Here is a 26,459-nt window from a genome sequence, read left to right on the forward strand (position 1 = left end):
GGAGGTTTTTTTAATCTTATATTCTTTTTTAATGTCTACAAAATCAACGCTAAATGTAAGGCTTTAGGCTCACCTATTTGATAGTATCAACAGTGTTTGTAAAGAAATGCCTCTCCGAAAAATAAAAGCCTTTTAATATTCTCTTTTATATTCATACCTCATTAAAGTTAATAAGCAATAAAGAAATACAAGTTTAAAGCCATTTGAATGAAATGCAATACAAAAGAGAGGAAAAACGTGTATAGTTAAATACTCTATTTTCAGATGAAATCATGAGATGTCAGTTCACAGAAGACACATATTGTACCAGCCCAATTGAAAATGGCGCAGCCAAACAACTGCTATTGTGCCTACCCTAGAAAAATTAAAACCTCGTAATAACATAGGCATGGAAGTTGCCTATAATTTCACATTTAGGCCTTTGTTTAGAAATTACTTGGGCTCTACTTAAGAGCAAAGTTCATGTAACTGGCAAGGCAAGATTGCATTATCATCCAACTACGACAAATCCTGTGCACAAAAACGGGATTCATCCCAAAGGGTTATTTGGCATGGCCAAGGCAGCTCCAGAGCACCAGGCCTCTCTGGCAAGTCCCTGCATAAATAGAAGAAAACAAGGAGGCTTCATGAACAGAAGACTTTGTTTCAGAAGAAGAGGCGAGGTCAATTCTTTTAGGCTACTCATTTTTTCTGACTTTCCTGTCCGGCATTCACAAGGCAAATGCTTCAGCTTTGCTGAAGTCAGACTTTACTGACACTGAAGCTTCAACTTCTCTGATAGCCCCAAGAGGTTCATCTCACTTTAGCATGGACAGACCCATCCTCCCCATTATTTCCCCGACTGGGGTTACGAAGAGACCCCACACGCTCTGGGGTGACTGAGGAAGGGCTTTCCAGCCTGCAGCTGAAGTGCATCGGTGGCGTTGATGGCCCACCTGCTGGGGTGAGAAGAAGAGGTCCTCCTCAACAATTTGTATTTTTTTCTAGTCTACATCTGGGACAAGAATGAATGGGATGGGATGGCATGGCGTGGCACGGGTTGAGACACTGGCCTTGTGTACCTCACTCTGGTTGTGTACTGTGGTTTCAGCATGAGGATTTGCTGAATACGTTGCATTCCCCACCTCCAGATGACCAGCTGCTGTGCTGTAGAACTCATCCCTTATGCCTCAGGATGAAAAGAGTATGCCTGAGCTACAGTGCCTGCTGGGCCCAGGGGTACCACTGCCACCAGTCATGTGGCAATGTTTCTTTGAGGGTGAAGTGATCATAGGTAACTTGTCCCTTCTATCAGCTGCAAAGGTTTTTTCTTCTGCACATCTGTCACATGATTCTCCTCTAGCCATCAGTATGTCTGTCTTTAGCAAAACCTTCCAAGCAGCAAAAAAGCAGGTCTGCTTTAGGTGTCTGTCTGGTGCTCAAGGGGAAACACATACAGAGAAAACACTGTGTGCTTGCATGGATGAGTAGGAAATAAACACACTTGGTGGAAAGATCTCACTTTAGAAAGTCCACTTTATAGTCTTTATTAGCGTAAGAAAGTCAAAAGTACTTCAGCTTGTCCTGTTTTCAGATGTTACATGCACTACCACGATGAATAAATAGTACTTGCAACCTGGTGCTCCATTGCTCTCTTATTTGCAGCGGATTGTGTAGAAAGGCAGGCAGTTTCCTTATTTTTTGTCATAGAAAGGTGTTGAAATCTGGGGACAAGACATGCATCAGGATTCTCCACATGGTGACAGTGACAAGAGTGTTTTTCTACATTCTTCCGTGAAAGCCTTTTCCCAGACCTAAGGAGCTCAAACAAAGCTCCTAATAAGCAATAGCTTGGTGTTACTTAATAGTTCCCCAGCCTACCATGACCCTTGCAAAATGATCTGCTGTGGCCACGTTAATAAAGCAGCCACTTGCCTGTTAATGTGCTATTCAACTCCGCTTTTGGGGTGCGAGATCTCTCCCTGAATGAAGTGAGCAGCTCCACTGCCTGAATAATCACTTCCATAAATTAATATGGACTGCAGCCACGTCCATCTGTGCTGTGATTCCCCCCACTGCCCATGCTTGGAAGGGGCCTCTACCTTCTAAGTAATTATTTACATTCCACCTATTGCATTCTCCATTGCAGACAACAGTCTTCACTCATTTCTCATCTTGATTCACTCCCTGTTGTCTTCTGTGTTAAAAAAATACTGCACGAGGGGTGAAAGCCAGTGGAAACCTCTGTCCTGCAGCTTTAGGTGCTTTCTGCCTTTAGCAGAGTAGAGTCATAACTTACATGAAGAATCTTGGATCAGAGGAGTGTGAAAATAGAGATTATTATGATTTGTACAAGCCTTTTATTTTTAGTACAGGCAGGTTCATCTTAGTCACTTTTCTTAAATTAACCGTTTTATTGTTATTAATAATAATAATACTTTAGCCTTGCTGTCAATGGGAGAAGGATGAATGAGGAATTCTGGCCGAAGACATTGCATAAACCTCTCATCTTCAAAACCCATGTACTGTATGTACCCACAGCGGCGAGGGGACATGGAGCCAAGGCAAGCTGGTGGGGACAGCCTGGTGGGAGGCTTCCCCCTTGCCCGGCCACGCTGGAGCCTGCCTGAAGGCAGGGGCAGGGGGTGAGAGGGGCGTGCTGGTGCTCCTGGTCATAACAAAATCTTTCAGACCAGGTGAGGTTTGGGGTGAGTTATGGGTATATCATGCTCATATGAGTGAGATCACACCGGAGCTGGATCCAGGAAGAATTTTTCCTTTAGACAAAGACCAGCAGGGTCTGGAAGCTTCTTTTTCTTCCTTCCTTCTGATGCACGGGGTTTGGTCACAGCCTTGGCTCCTTGCAAACATGCTCAGCAAATATCTCCTTGCTATTGTAGGGACACGTAAAATTGCGGGGTTTGTGTTTTTTTGCAATACCCTGGGTCCCCCTGTTTTGCTGATCGGAGCATCACTCTTCTATGCAAAGATGAGCCTGAAATTGTCCAGGAGAGTTTTGGAGTGCTCATTTAGACCTAGATGGGTTGGGTCAGAGAAGGAAGGTAACTTGTCTGGACTAAAGGTCTATTACACTATTTCTGGTGAGTGCAGGAAAACAGGGTTTGAGGTCCCAAATGGTCCCTTTGAGTCCTGTGTCTTTGAGTATCAGCAGTCTGGGGCCTCTGCTGGATTCCTCACCAACAGGACCTGGACAAGATGGAAGGCCATGACGTGGGACTTCCCCGTCTTGCCCTATGAAGAACAGGTTAGAGGTCTTGTGAAACTGGAAGAAACAAAGGAGAAAGGGGAAAGGGAGAGAGAGGCATAAAGAAATGGAGGAAGGAGGTGACTAAGGAGAGGCACAAGGCTTCCAAGTGGAGCCATTACCATTTTCACCTTCTTTTACTGAATGTCCCCTCGTTGGTAGGTGACACACACAGATCATAGAAGAAAGAGGTGGGCTGGCTGCACTAACAGTCCTGGCTGCTCTGGGTACTAAGCAGCCGGAAAGAAAGAAAATTGCCTAAAATTCATCAGCATGGGTCTTATCCAGATCTCAGTGACTTCAGGGAGCACTAGTCCAGGCCCCAAAATCTGCTGGCAGATTAGCTACCCCCACGCTCCCAAGCTTATTTAGGGATTTATCTCGGAGAAAAAAAAAAAAAAGAAAAAGAAAAAAAAAAAAAGAAAAAGCATTACTGGCAACTGATGTGGCGGCACCCCAGCAGAGGCAGCCAGCATCCCCTCCTCCTGCAGCAGTGGGAGCCCATCACCCCCTTCCCCTGCCTCTTAATTTTACAAAATAAGAGAGTTGGCTACAGCTGGCAGCCCTCCGAAACCAGTTGGCTAACTTTCCACAGATGCTGGGCAGAGGGGGTGTGAGCTGAGGTGCACTTGCTCAGCCGAAGCCCCTCTGGCACGGCCTGGCCTCGCTGGCGAGCTCTCCGTGCAGGGAAGCGGGAGCGCACAAGGGAGGACATGCCCTGTTGGCAGCGGTTTTGCCAGCGAGCCCACATAGCCTTTTGCCTGTGTGAGGTTTTGGCATGAGGAAATTATATTATCAGTCCGTCACTTTTACAAGCATTGAAATTTCTGGAGGAGGCACAGATGTTAAAAAAACCCCAAACCCAAACAAATACCCCAAGCTGAAAAATAAATAACCCAGCTAAAGAGGAAGCCTTGGAGCCAGACTGACTCCTCCACAGCCGCTGCAGAGCTCAGTTTCCAGGGCAGTGGCCAGGGATGTCCGCCAGCCGGAGCGGCGGTGGGATCTGTCCCATTCCCTACGCTGTGCACCACCAGTCCCTTTCGTCTTTACAGCAGGATCATGTCGCGGTGTGTTTCTCCACCCAAGCCGACGAGGGACATGGCTTTGCTCCATCCTTAGTGAGGCACAACCCAGTGAGATGGGAAACTGCAGCAAAGTTTTGCTGGTGGCACTGGGCTCGGTGCAGAGCCAGCGGAGAAGGCAGGTGGGGCAGATGGTGAGGATGTCCCCGGGGTCACCATGCGCGGGCTCTCTGTCAGCTGGGTGGGAGGTGGGCCAGCGGAGCAGCCTGCATGGACGTAGGGCAGCTGCATGGTGCCGTCCATGTGGCTCGCGCCTCCGCGGAGGGAACCTTTCCCTTTGGCACTGAAACCAATCCAGGAGGGAGCCCCTGGACAATGCCAGTTTTGCACTTCAAAAATGCTGGCAGGTAGGCTCTCCTTTCCGATTACATCATGTCACTATCGCTCACCCGGGCTGTCTCTGGGCATTGGTCGGGATCCAGCAGCAGTGTGGTGGATGCTTTAGACCCTGGTAGATTTGCTCCTGTCTCGTGATGCTGTGGTCCCTCTGCCAGCCTTGCTTTGTTAAAAATGTATGGTTTTATGAATTATTCTACCTGCCAATGTTTTGTGTTCAGTTGCTCATTCCCGTTGTGGTCCCTGCTGGGTTTGCTCCTTTTCTGGAGATGAAGGGCCTGGGCACACACTCTTAGGGGGCTGAAGCCCCATCCCAGGGACCTGCCTTCCCCAGAGATTCAAGCAGTGACCTTGCTGAGCCGCAGGGCCCGCCTCTGGGGTGTGTGTGCAGGGGTATCGTTTTGAAGATGGTGATGGAGAAGGTTTAAGTAAAAAATGTCACTTTTCCCCAGAAGCGGGGGCGGGAACAGCAGAGGCAGGGCTGGGGCCGGGGCAGGGACAGGGGCTAACAGACAGGGGCTGGGGCAGGTGCACAGGGGCTGGGACAGAGGGACGAGGACAGATGGACAGGGCGAAAGGACAGGGGCTGGAGCAGAGGGACAGAGGGATGGGGCAAAAGGATGGGTAGAGGGACAGAAGCAGAGGGACAAGGGTAGGGGCCGAGGGACAGGGACATGGGAACAAGGAGGCAGCAGGGGTTCAGGTGTCGGGGCAGGGGCAGGAGCTGGGACGTGGGGCAGGGGCAGGGACCCGGAGGCAGACAAAGGGCGGGCAGCAGAGCCCCGCTCGCAGCCCGCGTCCCCGCAGCGGCAGCACCGCACACCGGCGCGCAGAGCGAGGAGCAGGAGGAGCGGGCGGCGGCGGCGGAGGAGGCGGAGGAGGCGGAGGAGGGGAGGGACCTTCCCCTCCCTCCCACCCCGACACCGGGGGAAATAAATTATTCCCAGCCCTCGCACTCCCAGCTCCGTGCCCCGCACCCCGGCAGCGGCAGGCGGGGACGGCGCAGCCTTCGGCGGGCGCGGAGGGGCCGCCCCTGCCCGCGCCGCGCTCCGCTCCGCTCCGCGCCCGCCTCCCCGCAACTCCCGCGGGCCGCGGCGGGGGGCAGCGCCCGCCCCGTCCCGGCCCGCCCCGTCCCGGCCCGCGCCCAGCGCAGCGGAGCGGCGCGGCGGCCCCGCCGTGCCCTGGATGCCCCAGCGGCGCCGGCGGCAGCAGCATGGAGCGGCGGCGGGGCGTCCCCGGGGGCTGGCCCTGCCTGCTGGCCGCCCTGGGTGCCCTGCTGGCGGCGGGCCGGGCGGCCGCCCCCCGCGCCCGCTTCTCGCCCTTCTTCTTCCTCTGCACCCACCACGGTGAGCTGGAGGGCGACGGCGAGCAGGGCGAGGTGCTCATCGCCCTGCACATCGCGGGCAGCCCCGCCGCCTACGTGCCCGGCCAGGAGTACCACGGTAGGTGCAGGCGCCCGGCGCTGCGCGGCCCCCGGCGGGCGGCCCCGGGGGTCCCGCACGGCGGAGCGGCCCCGCGGCCGCGCAGGGCGGGAGGGCGGGTGCCCTGGGACGGGGGAGGGCGCAGCCGTGTGCCCGGCCTCCGGGCATCCCCGGCGGGGCGCTCCGCGGGGGTCCCCGGCCGTGCGGGACCGCCTTCACCTGCCCCGGGCGCAGCCCTGCCCCGGCGCGGCTGCTGCGAGGCCGGAGCGGGGGGCGATCCCCAGAGCCCCCTCCTCAGCCCGCCCGTGGCCGGGGCCAGAGCCCGCCGAGCCGCTCGCAGCCCGCCCCTTCCCCACCTCGGTGGCTGCCGGAGCCAGCGTCACCCTTCCCCCGGCGGCCGTGCGGTGCGACGTGCCCGGCCGGGGCCGCAGCCTGTTGCTGCCCGTGCAGGGGGTGCAGCAGCCACGGGCGGGAGCGGCGGGTCAGGCGCTCACAGGTGGCTCTGGAGATGGAAGGTCGTGCCGGGAGTTAAGGAATAAACCTGCTTTTAGCGAACGCCCGGGCCGAGGGGAATGAACTAGGGCGGGCAGAGCCGGTCACCAAGGGGGTCGCTGCCTGGGCGGTGTGCGGGGTGGGGGGCGCAGCCCGGGGCTGCCGCCGGCCCCGCAGGCAGGTGACGCTGCCGCAGAGTGGCCCTGCGAGCCCGCAGCTGCTCCCGGCAGCAGCCTCGGCACCGGCTCCCTGTACAGAAAACTTCGAAGGGTGAAACGTTGCCCAATTCCTAACCGCGGCAAACCGCTTACGGGGGCACCCACTGAGCCCCCTCCTCTCTGGTGCCTGCTCGAGGTTGCGCAGCGCTGCGTGAGAACGGCGAGTTCCGCAGTAAACCATCAACAGTCAGAAAAAGTAGCAATAGATATTTATTTCAAACATCTTGCTCAGAAACAGACACTGTGTAAGGTCCTCGGCTAAAGGCGGAGTTAAACTCCTGACTTTGGTGTGTTCCAGCTCCGTTTTTTTTAGGTAAATCATTGAATCGTTATGTGAAAGATTCTGACTGATTTTTATTTTTTACTGTGAAGACAGCAAACCCCAAACACATCAAATATTCATTTTTCACACGATCTAAGGGGTCCTGAAGTTTTTGTCTCTGTATAACCTTTAGCAATATAGTTTTACCTAATTCACAGGAAACTTTTGTTTTTAAAATATCGGTGTCCTTTTTAACAAACCACGTATGTAAATGATACGACTTCATGTTTTTCCCTTAGAGCCCCGTATCTCCCAGCCCGCGACCCACACTCAGATCAGGCGGATCGCGGCCAACGTGCCGAGCCACAGATGTGCAGAGGGGAAAAAAAGCTGGAATTTCCACCTTGCACAATTTAAAACGCCGGCTTTTAAAAATACGGTTCAGACACGTAAATAACAAAATCTTTTCTCGCTGCTGCCGTGTTTTGCGGTGTGCAGCCAAAAAGCTGGAAGCTTTAAGCCCCCTGGCTGGGCTGCGGGCAGGACTGTGGGCAGGGCTGCCCGGCTGCCTCCTCCCCGCAAGGGTGAGGAGCAGGGACGGGTGTGTGCTTCTCCGGGGATGCTCTGCTGCCTCTCGCCTTTTTGAAAGGGTTTTCGAATTTTTAAAGTACCGACTCGCGGAGAAACGCCCCATCTGCGCGCCAGATCTTTCAGGTAGCCAAGGGTGGATTTTCCGTCGCCTTTTTCCATCTGACAGAGCCAAACGCGGAGGCTTTGAATATACCTCTGCTTCGTTCTTTTTACCTACCCGCTCCCGCGGGGCCCCGGGGATTTCGCGGAGCCGCCGCTGCGCACCGGCTGCGCGCCTCTCGCCGGCCCCTGCGCCCCCGCGCAGCCGCTGCGCGCTGCCCCCGCCGCCAGCCCCGCTCCGGGTGCGCGGCGGCGGCTGCCGGCCCCTACGCCTCCCCCCGTGGCCCCGTTCATCCCGCCGCCCCTCCGGGACCGGGCTGGAGTCTGCGGGGGTGCCCTGGGCCAGCATCTGCCCCGGGGGCTGCCGCCCAGCTGGGAAAGCCACCGGGTGAAGAAAGGCTGAGCAAACCGGGTGCGTTCAAAGGATGCGCACCGAGGAAAGTCCTCAGGCTCGAACTGCCAAACTGCTTTGTTTACCCAGTGCGGGGTGTGTAGGTACACTCGGGTGTAAGCCAGCCTTGTACCTTATTTCTCACTCGCAATGGCAATTGTTTTCAGTTCCGTGCATTGCTGAAACGCTTACCTGGGCCAGTGCAAGGCAGGCAGCGCTATGCACAGCACAGCAGGCTTATCCATGAGCTCAGCACACTTACTCGGCTAGATATTTTGAAATAGCTCATTTGAATATTTTTAAATATAACAATTATCAATGTTAAATATAGCACAAGGAAGAAAAAAACCCACCCGAATTATACAATCTGAAGAAATCATTTGAGCAATCTGGGCTTTTATATAGCGTAGTTTAATGTTACTGAAAAATGCCAGTCCGCACTGGTTGAGCATTTATCATTTAAAAATCAAACTTTAGAGGCAGTTTTGTGGGGACACGGAGGCGCAGTTTTGAGATGCAGTACAGAAGCACAAAACAAAGGGAGATTTTACATGTGTACAATGTAAATTCACCTGCTCAGCGTATTAAAATACACTCCCCCGACTCCTCACAAGTTGCAGTGAGGCCCCGTTGTACACATACTACCCCTTCATTCAACGGGGAGAGGTGATAGTAGCATCCAAGAGCTGAGAGAAATTCCACGAGAAAAAAAAAATCCAATTAAAAAAAAATCAGCCAACAACTTTTTGTTAATTTGTTTAGACATTTCTTTGGGCTTTCAGAGCAGGAGTCAAACCGCGGTGCAGCCGAGGGAGCTGTGACACTGGCTCTCGTCCATTTGCCCAACTGTCCCTTGCGCTGCCCTGCACCTTGGGAGTGGAACGGTGTCTGGACGCAAAAGACACTTGTGGGGGAACCAGGCGAGCACAGGAGATTCTGCAAGGGGCTTCTCTGACACATTGGATCTGGCACTTTATTTCCCTATGCCCCTGAATTTCATAAGTAAAATGAAGGCAATAATATTCCCTGCTTTGCATAGTTGAATTAGATACTTTGGGATTTAGCACTTCTCCCCTAACCCTTAAAAATACTCCAGATTTGGACCCATTCCTGCAATCAGTAAATATTTTAAAACGCATTCACTGATTGAATAGGACCAGACCTACACTGCATATAAATATGCTCTTTTATATACGGGACTGACTTGATAAATCGGTAAACAATTTTATTACCTTTGGCAGACTTTTATTCCTTGAATTAGGTTATTTCAAATTTAATTAAGTCCTTGAGCTGGCAAAGCACTTAAGCACTTGCTCAAATGCAAACTGACAAAGTGTGCGCTGGTTTAATGTAGGCACCTGCTCAGCTGCCTTCCAGCCAAGCGGTGGTTGCGTGTTTGGAGAGCTGCGTCAGGGCCCACTTGGCTTGCTCATAGCTTTGCTGGTAGGTAGCAATGATCCTGTTTTGGTTTTCTCTTGGGCTTTCCACTGCAATCTGCAGAGCAGAATATAATTTCTTCAGGAAAAAAACCCCACAAACCAAACAAAAGCAGTAGAAACTGAAAATTTTTGTGCAAGTTCTTTTGGGTTTGTTGCCAATCTGCAGTCAATTTTGATTATCCGTGTCAATGTGCCTTCAGTGCTGCGAGCGTGTACCATGATTTACAGGCAGATAAGGACATTGGAAACGCATAAAGAAAAAAGGATAAACTCAACTGAACATCGACTCTTCACTGCCCTTAATCACAGAAACCTAAAAATGAATAGTCAGATTTATAGTGCTTAAAAAATACAAATGGATTACCTTTATACCGTGTTTTTTCTCACCCCTTAAAAAACCTTTGCTCGCACTGTGAACAGTGCTTTTTCCCAAGGTTTTAAATTTAGATCTTTTACGAACAACTTCAAACTGTTTTCCCATGATTGATGTTAAAACTCATCGTTCTGCCCTTAAAATAGTTTTCTTTAATGAGACTTGAGTTTCTATTTCACTCTCCATTGTTCCTTTTTTTTTTTTTTTCCAGAACAGATTAACCTTCAGTCCCCAAATGTTATCAGTTTCCATCAATGACTGTTACTATTCTTAGATATACTGTATATTGTCTGGAACCATTGCTTTGATAGGTTGTAAAAATAAGTTTTCAACTATTTGAAGGGGTAGTTATGCACTCTTTCAGCACTGATAAAAAGTCGTGTAAAGTCTGCCCAATTCCACCTTTGTTATAATCCCAGATTGGGATTTAGTATCTGTTTTCGTTAGGGTTACTTACAGTTCTGGTACCCGCTTGATCTGGTGGGTATTTCCATTGTAAATTCTTATTGTTCAGATTATTAAAAAACAGAAAGGTGTTGGAGATCAAAGTGAGGGAGGAAAAGAGAGAAAATAACTAGAGAGTAAGTAGTGCTGCTACTTGAGGTGTAAACAGGATTATAACCGAGTTGTAGAAACTCAGTTGTGGGCACTTTCTCTGCCAGTTACACTGAAGTGTAGAAGTGCAGAAAGCTTTCTGTGAGCCAAGCAGAAGCAAAGTGCACAGGAGGTGATGTTAGCGATGGTGCATTGGTAACAGAAAAGCAGATTTTGGTCCATGTTTTCCAGTATCAGCCTGAGAAGCAGGACGGCTTCTTGAGTCTTTTGCAGGGTGTTCCCTCAAAAACATTCATCTCGTCCACTTACGCACTCTCCTGATCTCTGCAAGAATGGAGACTTGCATCATTTTTTGTTTTAAAGAGGTGTGTAGAAAGTTTTGCTCATGTGACTCCAGTTAGCTTCAGGGATTGTCCTATAACTCTTAACGGACACTTAAATTAAAAATGGGAGGCTGGCAATAGGTAGCAATGGAGAGGAAGTTACTAAGAATGGGGAAGATCCTTTGTCTCTTCTTTCCTCCGAGGTCTCTTCTTTCCTCCGAGGTCCCTAGCAATATCTTGCAGCTGCAGAAGGGTTTTGTAGCACACAAAAATTTCATCTGGGGTCAGCATCTACTAAAAACGTCCTCATCCGCCAAAGCCCCCAGAGTGCACCCTGACTGTGCTCTGCTACGTTTAGGATTTTTTTGCATAAACTGAAGTTTGCAAAAGCAAGGCTGATTTCTGGATGCTGCAACCTGTTCTTTAGATGGTCTGTTTGAATTTTTCAGACCTGAGCCTTACTTAGTCTGTTTTTGAGTGAATGTACCTTTCTAGGTCTTAATGTTGGCTGATGGATTGTCTATATTTCTGAAGCTCTTATCTAGCCCCAGAGTTCATGTAGTGTGCCTTTGCAAATTTTAAAAAGTTGTGCTTTTAAGATCTCTTGACCAGAAACTGATGAAGCATTCCAACCCTAAAAGAAAAAGGTAGGCAAGTTCACGGCTGACAGCCTCTTATGAACCACGTTTTGCTAGGGAAGATGTTAAATTTTAATGGGTTCAGCTGTTGTCACTCTAATTTGTGGGCCAAATAAGCAGCCAGCAGATGGTGATGGCTCAGCCAAAGATGTGGTCAGGCACGGGACTGATGAAAGGAAGTTGAAGGTCCACAAAGGCCTCAATGAGCCTTCCTTGCAAATTTGCAGAAGAGATGTAATCTCTGGTTAAATCCTTTCTCGGCCCCCCATCTGAGAGCTGCTCCCCCCCTGCAAAGGAGACTTGATTGCCCCAAATAACAGAAATCAAAGTCAGCACGGCATGCTGGCGTGACCCACATTTGTCAGGTGACATCTGACTGTAGGACAGAAACGGTATTGTTGGCGTTATGGGTCTGTGTAGGACAGATTATGCTGGGCTTGTCTGTATACATTAAAAAAATGATCTCTGCCTCAGTGAGTTCACCGTCCAAGCCCCAGAGCTTGGCGTGGGGGCTGGCGTGCGCGCATGGACCTTTCCCATGGCATATCACCCAGCATTGAAGTCAAGGAAGAAAAGAAGCCTATAAACGGTGAAAGGGTGCAAAAATATCTTTTCAGTGGGGATATCGCGCATATTTTCTGCTTTCTGAGTTTGAAGGAGGTATTTTAAAAGACATATAACCTATCTGTAGAATTCATTGCTAAAATATTCCCATACTAACTGCTTTTTAGTAGAAATAAAAAAAAATCTTTTTCTTCCAAATAATTAATAATTGTAATTAGATATAAACAAACAAACAAATAAATAAATAGATATAAACCAAGATATAAACCTTGTAATTCAAGACCGAAGGTGACCAGTAAACAATTCATAACTAGGTTACTGTGCTGTGGTGGTATGCCATACGTTTCGTCAATGTTTCCTGCATTGATTATTCCACCAAACCCGTGTTGGTTCATTAGGTAGAACAGGGTGAGACTGTCAGATTGGTGGCATTTCTCATTTTCCTTATTGTTCCCTTGATCTGGATTCTTGAAGGCCGCTGCTTTTGAAATACTGTAACATTTTATTATGGTACGATGCCTCAGTATTTGCATATTGACTGGCTGAAGTATGATTTTCAATCTGATAATAGCCGTGATGATACAGCCGAGATGGATTCAGATGCAAGCTTTATTTGCTTTGTGTGTCTCGTGCCCTACAGCTGTGGTTTAGATTTGTCATGACTGTTTGCGGCATGGCAAGGGAAGGAAACGGCACTGTCTTACCTCTGAGAATAAGCAACCTTTCATAGCGCCCCTTGTTATGAGAATTTCAATAGTCTCCGATGAAAGGTTCAGTCTTTTTAACATGCTTCCTTTCTTTGTGTTAACGTTTCCTGCCTTTTCATCGGGCATGAAAGGTGCACAGAGTGCAAATGTGTGTCTGGAATATTTGTGTAATTCCCACTTTCCCCCCCCCTCCCAAGCTGTGGCTAGTCTCTGGGATAAACATAGGACAAACTCTGACAGTGCAACTTTTAACATCTGTCAAAGCCTAAGCTTGTGCAAGAGACCTTCCCAGTTTGTCAGGCGATGCCTTCTCGTTAGGCAGGCAGTCTTCCACCATTCCCCCTTCCCTCAGGTCAGTCCTGGAAAATGGAAGTCACAGCGTGTGTCACACAGTTTGCGTGGTTCAGGCTGGGTTGTGCCAGTGAACACTGGCGTCACGGAGGCAGAGATCCCCCTGGTCCATTCCCATGGGACTCTTTCCCAGGTCCCCCCACGTCCTCAGATGCCTCCCACAGGCAACACATTTTTTACTCTTTTCCTAAAGGGAAGAGCAGGGTCATGGAGGTGGATTGGGTTTTTTTAGGACTTTGTTTTGTTTCAATATATCTCTCACTAAGCATTTGCCTTAAATAGGGCAATGTCAGAGGTACACGTCCTGCTTGGAGCGGGAGAACCAGAGTTTGCGAGGGGCATTAGGGCTTGTACCTGTTTATTCCACAGTACAGGAACAGGACCTGGCATTAGTCTGTCCTTCTGCAGCTGGAGACATTCTGTCTGAGTCTGGAGATGGCACCCAGCAGCCGGGCACGGGGCCACGGGCTCCCTGCCATCGTCTCCCACAACTATCTGGAGCAGCTGCTGCCTCCCAGGCACCACAGCATTTCCTGGGCAGCTGGGCTCACTTAGCTTCAGGCAGAGGCACCTGAGGGCTCGTTCTTTGTCTCACCAGCCACAGCATCACCTGTGTCACTCCAGACTCCCTTCGGTGTAGTTACTGGCTATGCACCCTCATCTTGCTGCTGCCAGCACGGATTTCTGTTTGGGGAGGCTGGCTGGTGCATGTGGGTTTTGCATACCAGGTGCGATCTCCGCAAGGCTTCTCTCCCTCCACCCCAGTGGGATTCTTGGTCTTCCCAGGGTATCAGGACATCCCTGACTGCTGCCTTTTAGTGTTTCCTAGCGGCCTGTTGTAGGCAATGCCCTTTATGTGAACATGTCGGTCTAGAAAGCAAGAGGTGTCTGGTGGGACTGGACACACGTGGCCTGTGAAAGTTGCAGGGCAGTGGGTGAGCAGTTCAGATGCTTTCCCAAAGGCTTTCGTTGCGAAGCAGAGGCTGGTTTTCACAGTCTTCGCAAGGTCCCTCTTGCCATATTTTTTCATCCTGGGAGCAAAACAGAGGTGGCTGTTCCCTGCTCCTCTCCAGGCACTTTGACATTAATATTGGTTGTGAGCGTTTCACAGGTGTCCCCTTGGGGGGTTGAAATCTGTGGTGCTTTTCCAGCCTGTGTCTGGTGAAGTCCAGCCTGCAAGCTGCAGGTTTCTCTTCAAACTGTGCAAGTGCTTCAGTGCCGTGTCCAAGTGCTGCCCCAGTTTCCCGTCATGGGGTGCCAGATGCCATGGGGTGTATCCAGCCCTGCAGCAGGGCTGCTGCTCCCCACAGACCCTCCTGGGGGGGGATGCCTTGCTCCCTGAGAGGGTGATGGCATGCCCACTCCAGGGGACAGCCTGTCCCCACCTCCTTGCTGAAGGGCCAGGTGCCAATAGAGGAGGACATCAGGTGGATGGTGGCCCCCCTGCCCCGTGCCTCCAGACCCATCCCCTCCTCCTCTCTGCCTACTCAGAGGAGGGAACAGCTCCAGGGGACGGTTCAGAGTATTTGATTGAGGTGCCTGGAGTAAAATTTGGTTTAGGTTTGTTGGATGGGAAGTCTTAAGTCCAGCCTTCTGGGTGTAGCGGTTCACTAGGTATTGAAAATATTTGTGAAGCTGCGTGTAGAGCTATGGCTGTGTCTCCTCCCGAGGCAGAAGCCCTCGGGCATTGCAGACAGTGCAGGGTGGTCTCTGGTTTCCCTCTTTGATTTTGCAAGATACAGCATAGGGGAAACCGGCAGTGTCCTTGCTTTTCTTCAGCAGGTGAGCAGATGAATCATCGGAGATGGGGCTGAAGATCTGTGTCTGTTTCCCTGAACGGTGTCTGCTCACACCTACACGTGTCCGTCGCTGCTTGTTTCCCATGGGAGGCAGGGTCATACACACTGGGCTGAGGGCATTGAGTTATAAACCAGATGGAGACAAAATGCTGAGAGCTCTTGTACCACACTTAGCAAAATTATGATTGCCTCAGATTAGCCAGAGTTATTTATTCTTCCCCCTGTCTGCTTGAAGGACAGTTTTGTAAATAAACGGGTTGTGACCTGACAGAGCTGAAAGACAAGAAGAGGGTCTGCTCGCCAGCCCCAGCTCTGGCTGTGGCTGTGTCTCCTACTGTCCAGCTCAAAGGTCGTTGCTGCCATGGGTGGCTGGATGCTGGCACCCCATCCTTTGTCCCCTTCCAGTGCCTGGCTGTCATGTGGCTGTACACAGAGCAGCCCAGCTGGTGAAAAACACACAGTGGAAGGGGCCTCGCCGTTTCGTTCTCTCCATCCCCACCACGTCATTTCTGAGAGGGCAGTTAGATGATCAGAAGTGGGCAAGGAAGAAAAACCCCAGTTCGTACAGGGAAATTCATCAAGCAAGCCCCTTCCATGCACAGGTGTGCACCTGGGAGCAAATTCTGTTTTCCTCTCCTCGTCCTGCTGCACTGTATCTGCAGGCGGTTCCTGCCTTCCCCCAGCTTGAGTTTGCAAGGATTTGTGTGTTGAGTGTCCATGGGTAGCATATGTAGGGTGCTCCCTGGGAACACAGCGGGAGACCGTGAAAGCTGACAGTCTGTCCATGTGCTGCGCACATCACAGTGGAGAGGAGGGAAGGAAAAGGGAAGCACACAAACCTTGCTGGCCAGAAGACTTAGAGAAATCTGGGAATATTCTTCTGTCTGTTGCTGAGAGGTACACGGTGGTCACAGCATTCGACACATCTGGTAGAATATTCATAAAAAAATTAGCAAGGACATGGAAAATCAGATTTCTTGTGTAGGTTGCTCGTGCTTTTGCAGAGGAATACTTCGTGGCAGAGCTGGGTCTGCCCGTGCAGGTCCTGCATGGGGGAGCAATTCCTGCACTAAAAATGAAAGCAATGAGTAGGTGATTGGCCTCTTTAACATCTGAAAACAGCAGCACAACCCTCTGTGGCCTCTCTTGGTGTCAGGCCCTGGGATGTGAGAAGTCATTTATCACGTCACAGGGCTTGGCAAGGTCTTTGCCGTTTGCCTTCCACTTTTCCCTCTGCTCCCCAGGACAATACAATAGATAGGAAAGAACAAGAAATATAGATAATATTTATCTTTCTGGCTAAACAAGCCATGGTTTCCAGGCCACAATAACCTTTCAGTGCTCCTGTCTCACAGGGGAAATGCGCTGTTAGAAAAAAAACAACCCTCCTTCCAGAATTAGACACATTCATCTGGACACGGGATGAAATGATTACCAAGAACTGCAGAGAGAAACAAAACAGCACAACTGGCCAAGGCAAAGATCCTGGTTTAACAAAGTGCTGCCCAGACTTGCAGTGGCAGCAGTTTGTGGGGATGCCAGGTAGCAAAAGTAAAGAGTCAGTACTATAAAGTCCTGTAAAAAAAAGTTCCTAGTATGTTTGGAAAAAAGGATCTCTAGCTAAACTCCAGCCTTAAACATTTTTGTAGAGCAATTCTGCCTCTGGGCCAAAAAGACTGTATCCTTCAGAACCTCATTCTAGTTAGTACAAAGATTGAAAACCTCTGGCAAATATTTTTATGCTTTCTAATTATTCTAGTTGATTTTCTGATGACTGATATCCAGTCAGATAGGTTGTCGAGTTGATAGTATTCTTGCATGAGACTCAAGACTTTAGATTTGATTCAAAGGGAATCGCCGTGTTCATAGTGAATTCATTTACAATCTGGTTTTGTGAAGCGTAAAACCTGATAATGTATTAGAGTAGAATTTGGTAAATATCTTAATGGAAAATGGGGGGAAGTGAAGCATTTGAAATACATTGCTGATATTTTAAAAATATAATTTTGATTTTTGTTTTGGAAAAGTGGCTTGATTGTGAAACTGACTGTGAAAAAAAAGCTGCATAATCAAAAAATGAAATGAGACTCTTCTGCTTGAACAAAACTCTATCTAATTTTTTGGGGTTCATTGAAGATTTTCATATTGACCTAACTGATATTTTAATTTATTTTTTTGTGTTAAACTCCTCAGTACTTCTCCTTTTATGTTAGCCCAAGCTGATCTCTTTTTCTTTCTTTTTCTTTTCATTTTGGTCACTGAACCAAAAATTGAACAGTTCTACTTCTGACAAGTTGACCATTTAATTTCCGGCCACTGAACAGATCTGATTCAGACAAGTAACCCTCACCACTCTCTTTGCATTTGTTCCCAAAATAAATTACAGAATAATCACTCACTCTTTATAGCACTGAAGTGCAGTTGGTAGCGATGCTGACATTTCCAAGGTAACAAACTCATGTTTTTAATAATGATACTTACGGTTGCTGTGTGGCTTCTGATGTATATGTTGACCACATTTCCCTTTACATCTAGTCACTGTTCAGTTTTCTTTTTCAGCAGAAATCTTTTCCTTGGTTCCGTGTTCAGTAAAAAAAGCTTAGAGGAGATCTGTCACTTGGCTCCTTCTGGATGTCTACAGTTAAAGGATTTTCCTGCTTCCAAACTTGAAAACCTGTTGCAGCGTATCTATAGAATTGACATTCATTGAACTAGACAAAGAGGCCTTCATGTCTCTAAAAATATCTTTTTTTTCCAAGGAACAATGTTTACAGGGCTGTCCACCTCAAACAGAAATGAACTGTTCAGAGCAGACGTGGACATAAGCTTTGAGAGATGCAGGTTTATTTTGTTCAGAGAAATGATCCGCTATGTTCTTCGTTGCCCTGCTTTTCCTTCAGCCTATAGTTAATGCAGTTCTGGAGTACAATGGAGTTACAGCCGAGCTGTGACATTTGCAGGATTTGCTTCAAGCAGCAGAGATGAAAAGGTGCGGGTTGGGCTGGGGCTGGCAGCACCAGTCCCTCCCCAGCCTCAGGCAGCCCGGATTACTCCAGTGAGCATCTGTGGACCTTTTCACTCAAAGAGATGTAAGTTTTGTTTCATCAAGTGGTAGCAGATGTTAGGGAGCTTTCATGCCATTCATCACTGAGGGAAAGCCAATGTGATGGCATCTGGCTGTTTTCTGAGTACAAATTGTTGTTTTAAACTCTAAACTGTCTTTGAGCTGTGGTGGTGGTGTATTACACACTGGCTACTCTTCTTCTGGGACCTTGCCCAAAACCCCTATGTCCAACTTGCCCCAAGCGCCTTTTGCCCAATTAGTGAGATTACAGTAGAGAGCAAATTCTCCTGCTATTTGCAACATTTTCCGTTTGAGAAACCACATTGTACAATTAATTACAGTAAATATTTCTTCCAATTGCACATTGCTAACTGCTAAGAAACACTACTGAGTGACTTGCACTGTAACTGTTAACCTTTCATTCCAGATTTACAAAGCCTGCACTTGTTGCATTTATCAAGTATTCTTCTGCCTGCAAACAGTCAGAAACAGGGAACCTTTTTTTCCCAATTGACTTATTTTGTCTTAAGCATGTAGGTATTTTATGAGGTGCAGAACTCATACAGATGCTGGTAAGCATAGTACCTCAAAACTCTGACAAACAAAAATTGCATGTCCTGTCTGACACCTTGGAGCTCTCCAGCTTTCAGTGCTCCAGGGAGGAGGAGGACTGTGGTCCCTCCCCATGGAAGAGGATCAGTGCCAGCAAAGCCCACAGCTCCTTCATGCATTGTGTGATGTGAGTGATGAGACAAGAGCTTTGGACAGCAGGACAAACATTAACTCTGCTCTCTTCTTGAAAATGTCATGGATTGACTCTTCAAGCCAAACATCTGGGTGGCAGTTTCCACCCCTCTCGGGGCAGTGCTGCGTCAGGACAAGCCTGACCCCAGCATCCAGGTGCAGAAGCTGAGGCAGGAGAGGTGACCACGCGTGAGGGAGCAGTCATATCCAGCTTACCCAGTTATTCCCCTCTTTCCTCCTCTGTTGAGGACCTGGGCTCATTGCTCAGAGAATGTGGCTGGGTCAACAGCTTCCATCTAGTAACTTCCCCCCAAAATTCTAGGCAGATGCATCAGTAGAGAACAAATACCCTGGTCAAACAATCTGGATGACGTTCCAGCTGTGTGCCAGTTCAGTTATCTCTTCTGCTGAATTTAACATGTGTTTATTATGTTTAGCATGCAGAGTGGTTGTAATGAATTTGAATTAGAGGGGAATCATATTCTTTGTGCTTTTTTTTAGCCTCAGAAACACTGTGCTGTGGTATAAAGAGAGATGGATGCCTTTGTAATTAGCTAGACCAGAATCAGATGACCTTTTTAGTCTTGGGTTTTACTTTCTGGTGCCTTGTGCGGGTATTTACTGTTGAGGCAAACCAGGAATGAATAATAGCACATCACATTTCCTCCACTCCTCTTGAATAATTTGGAAATGTTTAGGTATAATAAAAGTATAATAATGTATTTTCTTATACACTTAAGAGCATATTCCATTATATACTTTGTTACATACCTCGCTGTTTTGTTGCTTCTTGAGCTTTTCTGTTGCAGGCAATCAGATCGCTGCTGGGATAAATAGTCATACATGTTGGGTGGCTAATCATTTAATGTGCTCTTCAGAATCAGAAGAGCTGCCACAAGGAAATATATGCAAGTGGGGTGGCAGAGATCTTAATATATCTTTCAGGCTCCTGGGTATTTAGTAGCTATTTATTATGCTTAGTGCCTGTGTCATGGCAGGCCTAACGTAATTCCTATCATATGCCAAAAGATAGCCCAACTGTCTGGTGTCTTGAAAATCCCTCTTTAATATCTCCCAGGAAGACCACATTTCTGTGGCTTACATCTGGCCTAGGTTTTGGTATTGGCAGGGACACCTTTTATGTGGTACAAAGCTGGTAATATATTGGGCAGGAATTAAGAATTACTGGGAGATATCCCAGTTCTGCTTAAAGGAGGGGGGGGGGGGGGGGAAAGTCCTGTGATGTGCTTAACTATAAACTTACTTAAATGTACCCAAGGGTTCAGAGTCATTTTTACTTTCTAAGAACACAAAGCTGTGGAAGGATGCAAACACAATTCAAGTTTTTGTGACTCGTTCACTGTAGGAATACCTTTTGTTGAATTTGTAGCCTGTAAAATCCTGTGTTATTTCAAAAGCTATAAACTGGAACATTTCCCTGTGAGAAATGAAGGAAGAAAGAAACGTTTCTCAAACTTAAAGCAGGATTTTTGCATATTAACTATAAATATCTTGAAACCATATGATTTGCTTTTAAATAAAATAAAGCCGCTTGCTGTCTCTGCAGAAATGAATTGGGGAAAGGGATTTATCCAGGGTAATTCAGTCAGATGAATGGAGAGATATGTCCATCACCACTAACATGACGGTTATTCCTTCTAAATATAAACTGATAATATTATATATTAGAGGCTGATTATACCATTAAGAAGATTAGTACATTTAAACAGAAAATAAAGGCTTATGTGCCCTAAATGTGAAACTAAAAGGAGAGGGGTTTATATATGGCAGTATCACAACATTCAGTTCTTTTGAACAAGGTATTTTCCCCATGAAAATACCTGTAAGGGATAATGACTGCATGCCTCTGGGAATAGGTGGGATGCCTTAAATCTAGTGTCTTTCAAAGTGGCAATTTAAACATATTAAGGTATTAATCTTGCCATATTTGGGTGTGTTTATTGGAGTAGGCATAGTGATTGCATGCAATCATGTCCACAAGGGTAGTGTTCTGGCTCATCTGTTTTCTGTAAATGTTTAGATTTACAAATGTTTAGAAACTGGGTGCATTACAAAAAAATGTGACAGAAGGGAAAAAATGGTTGATGATGCCTCTGTGATATTTCTGTGAATCAGATCTGTGAATTTTAAATATTTAACACATATTAAAGATTTCAGCATCTTTTAATATTGTGCTTGACTTACACAGTACCATCTCTAAGGACATACTAGCTGAATCTTTTGATGGTATTGAATTTATGACATTGAATTTAAGACTTTTGTGCTCATGTCACGAAGCTTGTTAGGTAGTGTTTAACATGTCTCCTTTTTCTTTTTTTTTTTTTTCTTTCTTTTTTTTTTAATTTCTTGTTCTTTATAACCCAGTAGTTCTTCTCAGTGGAAGATTTATAGTAAGGATAGGGGAAGACTTGATCCTTTTACAGTTATCTTCCTGATAGATAGCACTCCTTGATTTCCTTTTATGCACCTCTCAAATTAGATATTCTGCACTTTAATCACAACACCATCTTACTTTATCTTTTAAGAGTAAAAGCATTATGATTATAAATTAACTTAGAAATACTCTAAGTTCTTCTACCTCGGGGCTTGTGTTTGTTTCTGCCTCAAGCAGTGCTCCCGGGTCACATTCTGTCCAGAGGAAAAAGCCCCTTAACTGAATCCATCTGGGCTGCAGTTTGGAGCGGCTGGTCTGTCCCAAGGTAAGGCTGGAGCTGGTGTTGACCCACAGCCCTGCTCCGCCGTGGGCTGGACACGGCCCCGTGACTGCCTGTGGCCATGACAGGGGTGCTGTGCAGGTCAGAATTAAATGCACTTTGGAGGGCAAATCGAGGAGATGTGCCACACCTAGGTGTGTTGAGTGCTGGTTTCTCTACCCTTTGGTTTCTCAGGGCACCATGTGGAGGGGTGCCAGCCCCCCGAGCCCGTCTGACTGCAGGTAGCATGCCTGCCTGCCCTGCACTGACAGCTTACTCTGGAAGGGGAGCTCGGGTCTGGCCTGGGCATAGATGCTCTGCATTTGTTGCCCTACTCCAGTGAGCCACAGGGAAGGGCTGTCCGGTGCCTCCTGTCCTGGGGACAGGCTGTGGACACAGCCTCCCTTGTCCCCTCTTCACAGCTGGAAGCTCAATGTCCAACCTGGCCCTTCCTGGGGCTGTATGTGCTTTTTGCAGAACCCATTTAAACTCTTCAAGCCCGTGTTCTCTGAAATATTAAAAAAAAAATGAACTCTGCTAGCTTATACATACCTACAAAAGCTGGCATCCTTTAGGCAGCTAAACTTTCCTTTACTCATCTTATTAGGACCACTGCAGAGTAACATACATAATATTGAAGTGTCCCTGTATGTATTTATTGCTTCTATTGCTTTGGTGCTATTTTCATTGGCATAGCAAGACGTTGTAGACCAATACACTAAATAATTTTTCTTCACACTGCTGTGGTGTGGTTGCCTTTTCTGAATGTTTATGCTTGCAAATAAACGTATTAGCCCCTGAAGCAAACTTACGTGAACGGGCTCTTTTCTAAGGCGCTCTCAGTACGCCGTCTGTCCTCCTCCCCTTTGAATGTGTTTGTTAACTTCAATCAAAGGTAAAATAGGGATAAAGGTTTCAAAAATGCTAGATACCTGAAAGCTTGATGGAAATCGGTAGCCAGCAGAGGGAAAAGATCCAAGGTAATGCCTTCACTGAAACTGAAGACAGTGAGGTGAGCTCAGGTATTTATTAACCCCAGGAGAACTCATGCAGAGAGGGGCCCTCCACATGCCCCAGGCACAGAAATGCCTTGGTAAAACTCTGCTATACCCTACAGATGCTGGGGGATTTAGCAAGAAGGCATTGATCTCCGCTGAAAACAGTTTTTATGAACTATTTCACTGCAGCACCTTCCAGCCACGGGGTGTTGGCCATCAGGGCCTGGCTGTCCTGGGGGCTGGCTCATGTTCAAGGTGATCTGCTGAGCCATGTGGCCTTGTCCCAGCCAAGCAGAAGTTGGCAGTGATGTGTAGAGAGGCCCCCTCCATTGGGATGGGCAGGGATGATGGGCAGGGATGAGGGACAGTGAGGGGACTGGGGTCCCCCAGCACGGGGCAGCCTCTGCTCCCACCCTTGCAGCAGAGCCCTTAGGAGCAGCAGTGGGTTTTAGGTCTCTAGTCATATCTGGGAGATAATTTGTTGTCCTGGACACATAACAAGTTCTGGTGACCACTAGAAATTGGTGTCTTTGAAGCCAAAGGTTTATCTAGTCCCTGATTTTTTTCTTCAGCACTTGATTAAAGGGGAGCTGTCTGTAAAGGGCACCCTCTGTGGCTGTGAAGAATGGGCATAGTGATCCCTGTGGGAACACAATCTCAGAAGAAACAGGGTGAAGGCAATAACACAGACCGTCCCAAGACCTACAGGGCCAAACTGCAGCAGTATGAGACGGGTGGAAGGTGACTGAAGGCACTTATTTGTTCCCTTGCCTGAAGCCAGCCCTGGGGCAAAGCCCTTGCTGGGCACCAGCCCAGCGGAGATGAGCCCAGGGCCAGGTACAGTGAGACGTGGGAGAATCTCAGCCATAAACAGGTTATTTCTTTGCCTTCAAAGAGATTTTTATTGGAATTAGGAAAATTCTTCCTATTAGGTCCTAACTTAATTTAAATATTAGGTGATTTATTTCTGTGTTTTCATTTGTCCTCCATGGGAATGACAAGGATTTTAATGTAGTATAGAAAATCCTTTGAGCTCTTCAAATTAGAAAAGCTCTACTGAAGTAGAGAGTCTTTTTTTTTCCTTAAACATAAAATGATTTGTTTGTGACTATAATTGATGATAGGCTTATGAATCCCTTGAATAAAGTGAATCAGGTAAACAAAGTACTTTGTCATGCTTATATGCATTCTTGCGAAGACATATATGTAAAGTAATTCATTTGAATTAATTTTACCAAAAAGAAACACTCTTAGAGGAATGGTAATACTTAGATTTTGTGTATCATCCTGGGATCGCTTTAAATTTAATTTAATTTTTGTATGAAATTTGTATTTGGGTCAACTGCTGGTTGAAATGGGATCATGACCCCAATGGATGAAACGTTATCAAAGTGTTCCTGGTGAGTGGAGAATCTGGCATTGAATTGAGTTGTTATGACATCAAGCAATGTCTAATGCAATTACAACACAGTATTTTTGGGCAAAAGCAGTGATACCATAGAAGCACGCTGGCTTAGGTAGTATTTAATACTAGAGATCCAACGCTGATCAAGACACTGCTTTCCAATTTCTCTTCCTGCAATCTGCCTGCCCTCTGCCAACCACTGGTGTGTGATTAATTGACTGACACGAAGTCTGTTATTTACATTGCAGATATATTGTAAGTAGACTCCAGGTGAAGCTCACAGCATGCTGCATATTTACCACCATATGTTCAGGAGGTTGTGAACAGAAAAAAGTAAGTCTAAAGCCAGAGGAGGTATTAGAGGACACAATAGAAAAGCTAATTATAAAAGCCTTCAAGAGCAGTCCCTGCTTCACTGTTTGATGTCCCAATATGTAATTACAGAGAACTAGGAAATAAGGGAAGATAATAAAAGGAAGGTAATAAAGGGAAGATATAAAAAACAGAGCATGCTAGTTTGTGAGAGAAGAGGAAAACAGAGCTCCCAACCCATTTCTCCTTTAGCGGTTGGAAATGAGGGAGGGCTGTGAAAGGGGGATGGAGGAGGCAGGTGTTCTGGACAGTATAGGCAGGGGAGGTGTGAGCTCGGGGAGAATGGGCAAACTTTGTCAGTGCTTTTTTTTCTGGTGCAAACTGGCATTTCACCCTCCTGAGGGGGCTTTGCACCAGGTGGGATGGCTAGAAAAGGGAGCACCGAAGCTGGCAGCTGTATTGTCCCTATTGGCAAGCAATAATTTTTCCCTTTAAGTAAGGACAGCATGGGATGAAATCACCCCACAGGATGCCACCCTTATTTTAAAGCCCATTATGGACTGCCTGTGCAAGTAGAAAATTTTGCTCTGCATCCATTACTCTAGCTGATACTAATGTATATATTTTCCTTGCTATTTATATCACTTCTGAGTTAGGCTTCTTTTATGAGGATCACAGTGTGTCTCCTGTTGTTTTGTAGAGTGGCTGGTAAGAGTAGTTTAATGAGGGTTATCATTTTTGATAAAATAGAAGAAAAATATGTATCTAAATCTTAGCTTCGAATCTACATGTATACTAAATCAATATTTCTTAGAAAAATAAAGGTGCCCTGTGATTCTGTTTGCTATACATGCAGTAGAGAGTAGGGGATCAGGATACGCTTGGCCAAATGAAGCAGCTTCTGGCTAGCTGTCGCAGGAAGGTGCAGGCAGCGTGGGGGGCTAGAAATGATAGCTTCAGTTTTGCTCTGGGGCTGAAGGGAGAATGTCTTCACTCGTGCCTCAAAGGGCCTTCCCCAACACACAGCTCAATTATTTGGACGGTAAGCTGATTAGAGGATTTGAAAGCAATCATCCAAAAATGGTTGATGCCAGCCTCCGACTGACACCTCAACTTATTCTCAATGAGTGCAAAGACGAGATACATTTCAAATTACAATTTTGTAGAAATGTTTAAAATATTTAAAAATGCCATCAGAAGGTGTTTAATAGTGAACAGGGTGAGCAGTCAGCAAATGGCTCTTTAATATAGCTTTGTGTCCGTTCTAGCTGACGCTGGAGGCTCACATGGTGCCAAGTGGTGCTTGTGTGCTGCACCTGCCCATGCTGTGTCCTGGTGTGCAGCTGGGCTCAAGGGGCTCAGGGCTCCCCCACGCTCCCTCTTCTTGGGAGGCAAGAAGGATGTTCACTCAGGAAGAGAAAGCAGGAGAAAAGAATTACGTTGGCTCAACAAGAGGACAAGTTGGAAAAGGTGCCAAGATCAGACACTGAGAGTATCTACTTGTCTACTCCTTGCTTTCCTTTAAAGAAAACCCCAAAATTTCCAGGTAAATGCTCCCCCCAAATTCGTTGTTCAAAATTTGATTCTTCGCAAAATTTCAGTTTCTTAGCAGACTTCCAGCCTGACTTTGCAACAATGCTTTACACAAGTAACCCTGTGCATTTTACTGAAGCAACCGGAGTCAATAACGTTTACATGTGAATAGAAATCCACCAAACCTAAAAAATAAAAATTCTGGAAATTCTTTTTTTACAGTATTTTGCTATAAATTGTTACTGGACAATAATGCATGTATTTGTCCATGGTATGCAGATGGTTTGATGTTTAAGACACAAAAGTACATTTCCTTACATATAATTACATTCTGAATGGCAAATTTGCATTGATAAGTCTTGCTTTAAATGTATCCACTCTTGCTGAAGTTAGTAGACACATGAGTATCTTTATTGCCTGTTAAACTTCAAAGGCATTTTTCAATTGTTAACAAAAATATGTTAGAGAAAGCACATAAAATGGCAAAGGTGACAAAGAGACTAACCATGAGCAGAAGGGCTCAAGCCGGCAGCCCTGCACCGCTCAGCCCAGCTGTGGAGGTGGTTGGTTTGCAGACAGCTCCTTTGCTTAGTGCTTGAGTAGTGCAGGACACCTACATATGCAGTTACCCGCTTCTGCTTTAACCTTGCATGAAGCTGAGATTCAGGTTCATTCTCTGTTCTTGCAGGAACTGCTCTCAGTTTCCAAGATGCCAGTCTTGGAAGTACATGGTGAAGTGCACTGCCTCAGATTTTAAATGCCCATTGCATGTGCTGATGTTATATTCAAAGGTTTCCAGCA

The 26,459-nt window shown here is 47.1% G+C and overlaps 1 protein-coding gene across 2 annotated transcripts in view; it reads left to right on the plus strand.

Moving 5' to 3' along the window:
- The first annotated feature begins 5,815 nt into the window (after positions 1-5,815).
- RELN (reelin) overlaps positions 5,816-26,459 on the plus strand; it is a 297,870-nt gene continuing 277,226 nt past the window's right edge. Inside the window, exon 1 of one of the 2 annotated variants that reach the window (XM_037387677.1) lies at positions 5,816-6,107. In XM_037387677.1, the coding sequence (XP_037243574.1) occupies positions 5,879-6,107 (229 nt within the window). In that variant the 5' untranslated portion in view covers positions 5,816-5,878. The remainder of the gene's footprint in view (positions 6,108-26,459) is intronic. The other variant, XM_037387678.1, reaches the window with a different exon arrangement.

The sequence above is a fragment of the Falco rusticolus genome, chromosome 5 (genome assembly GCF_015220075.1).
Source record: "Falco rusticolus isolate bFalRus1 chromosome 5, bFalRus1.pri, whole genome shotgun sequence".
NCBI classification, from domain to species: domain Eukaryota; kingdom Metazoa; phylum Chordata; class Aves; order Falconiformes; family Falconidae; genus Falco; species Falco rusticolus.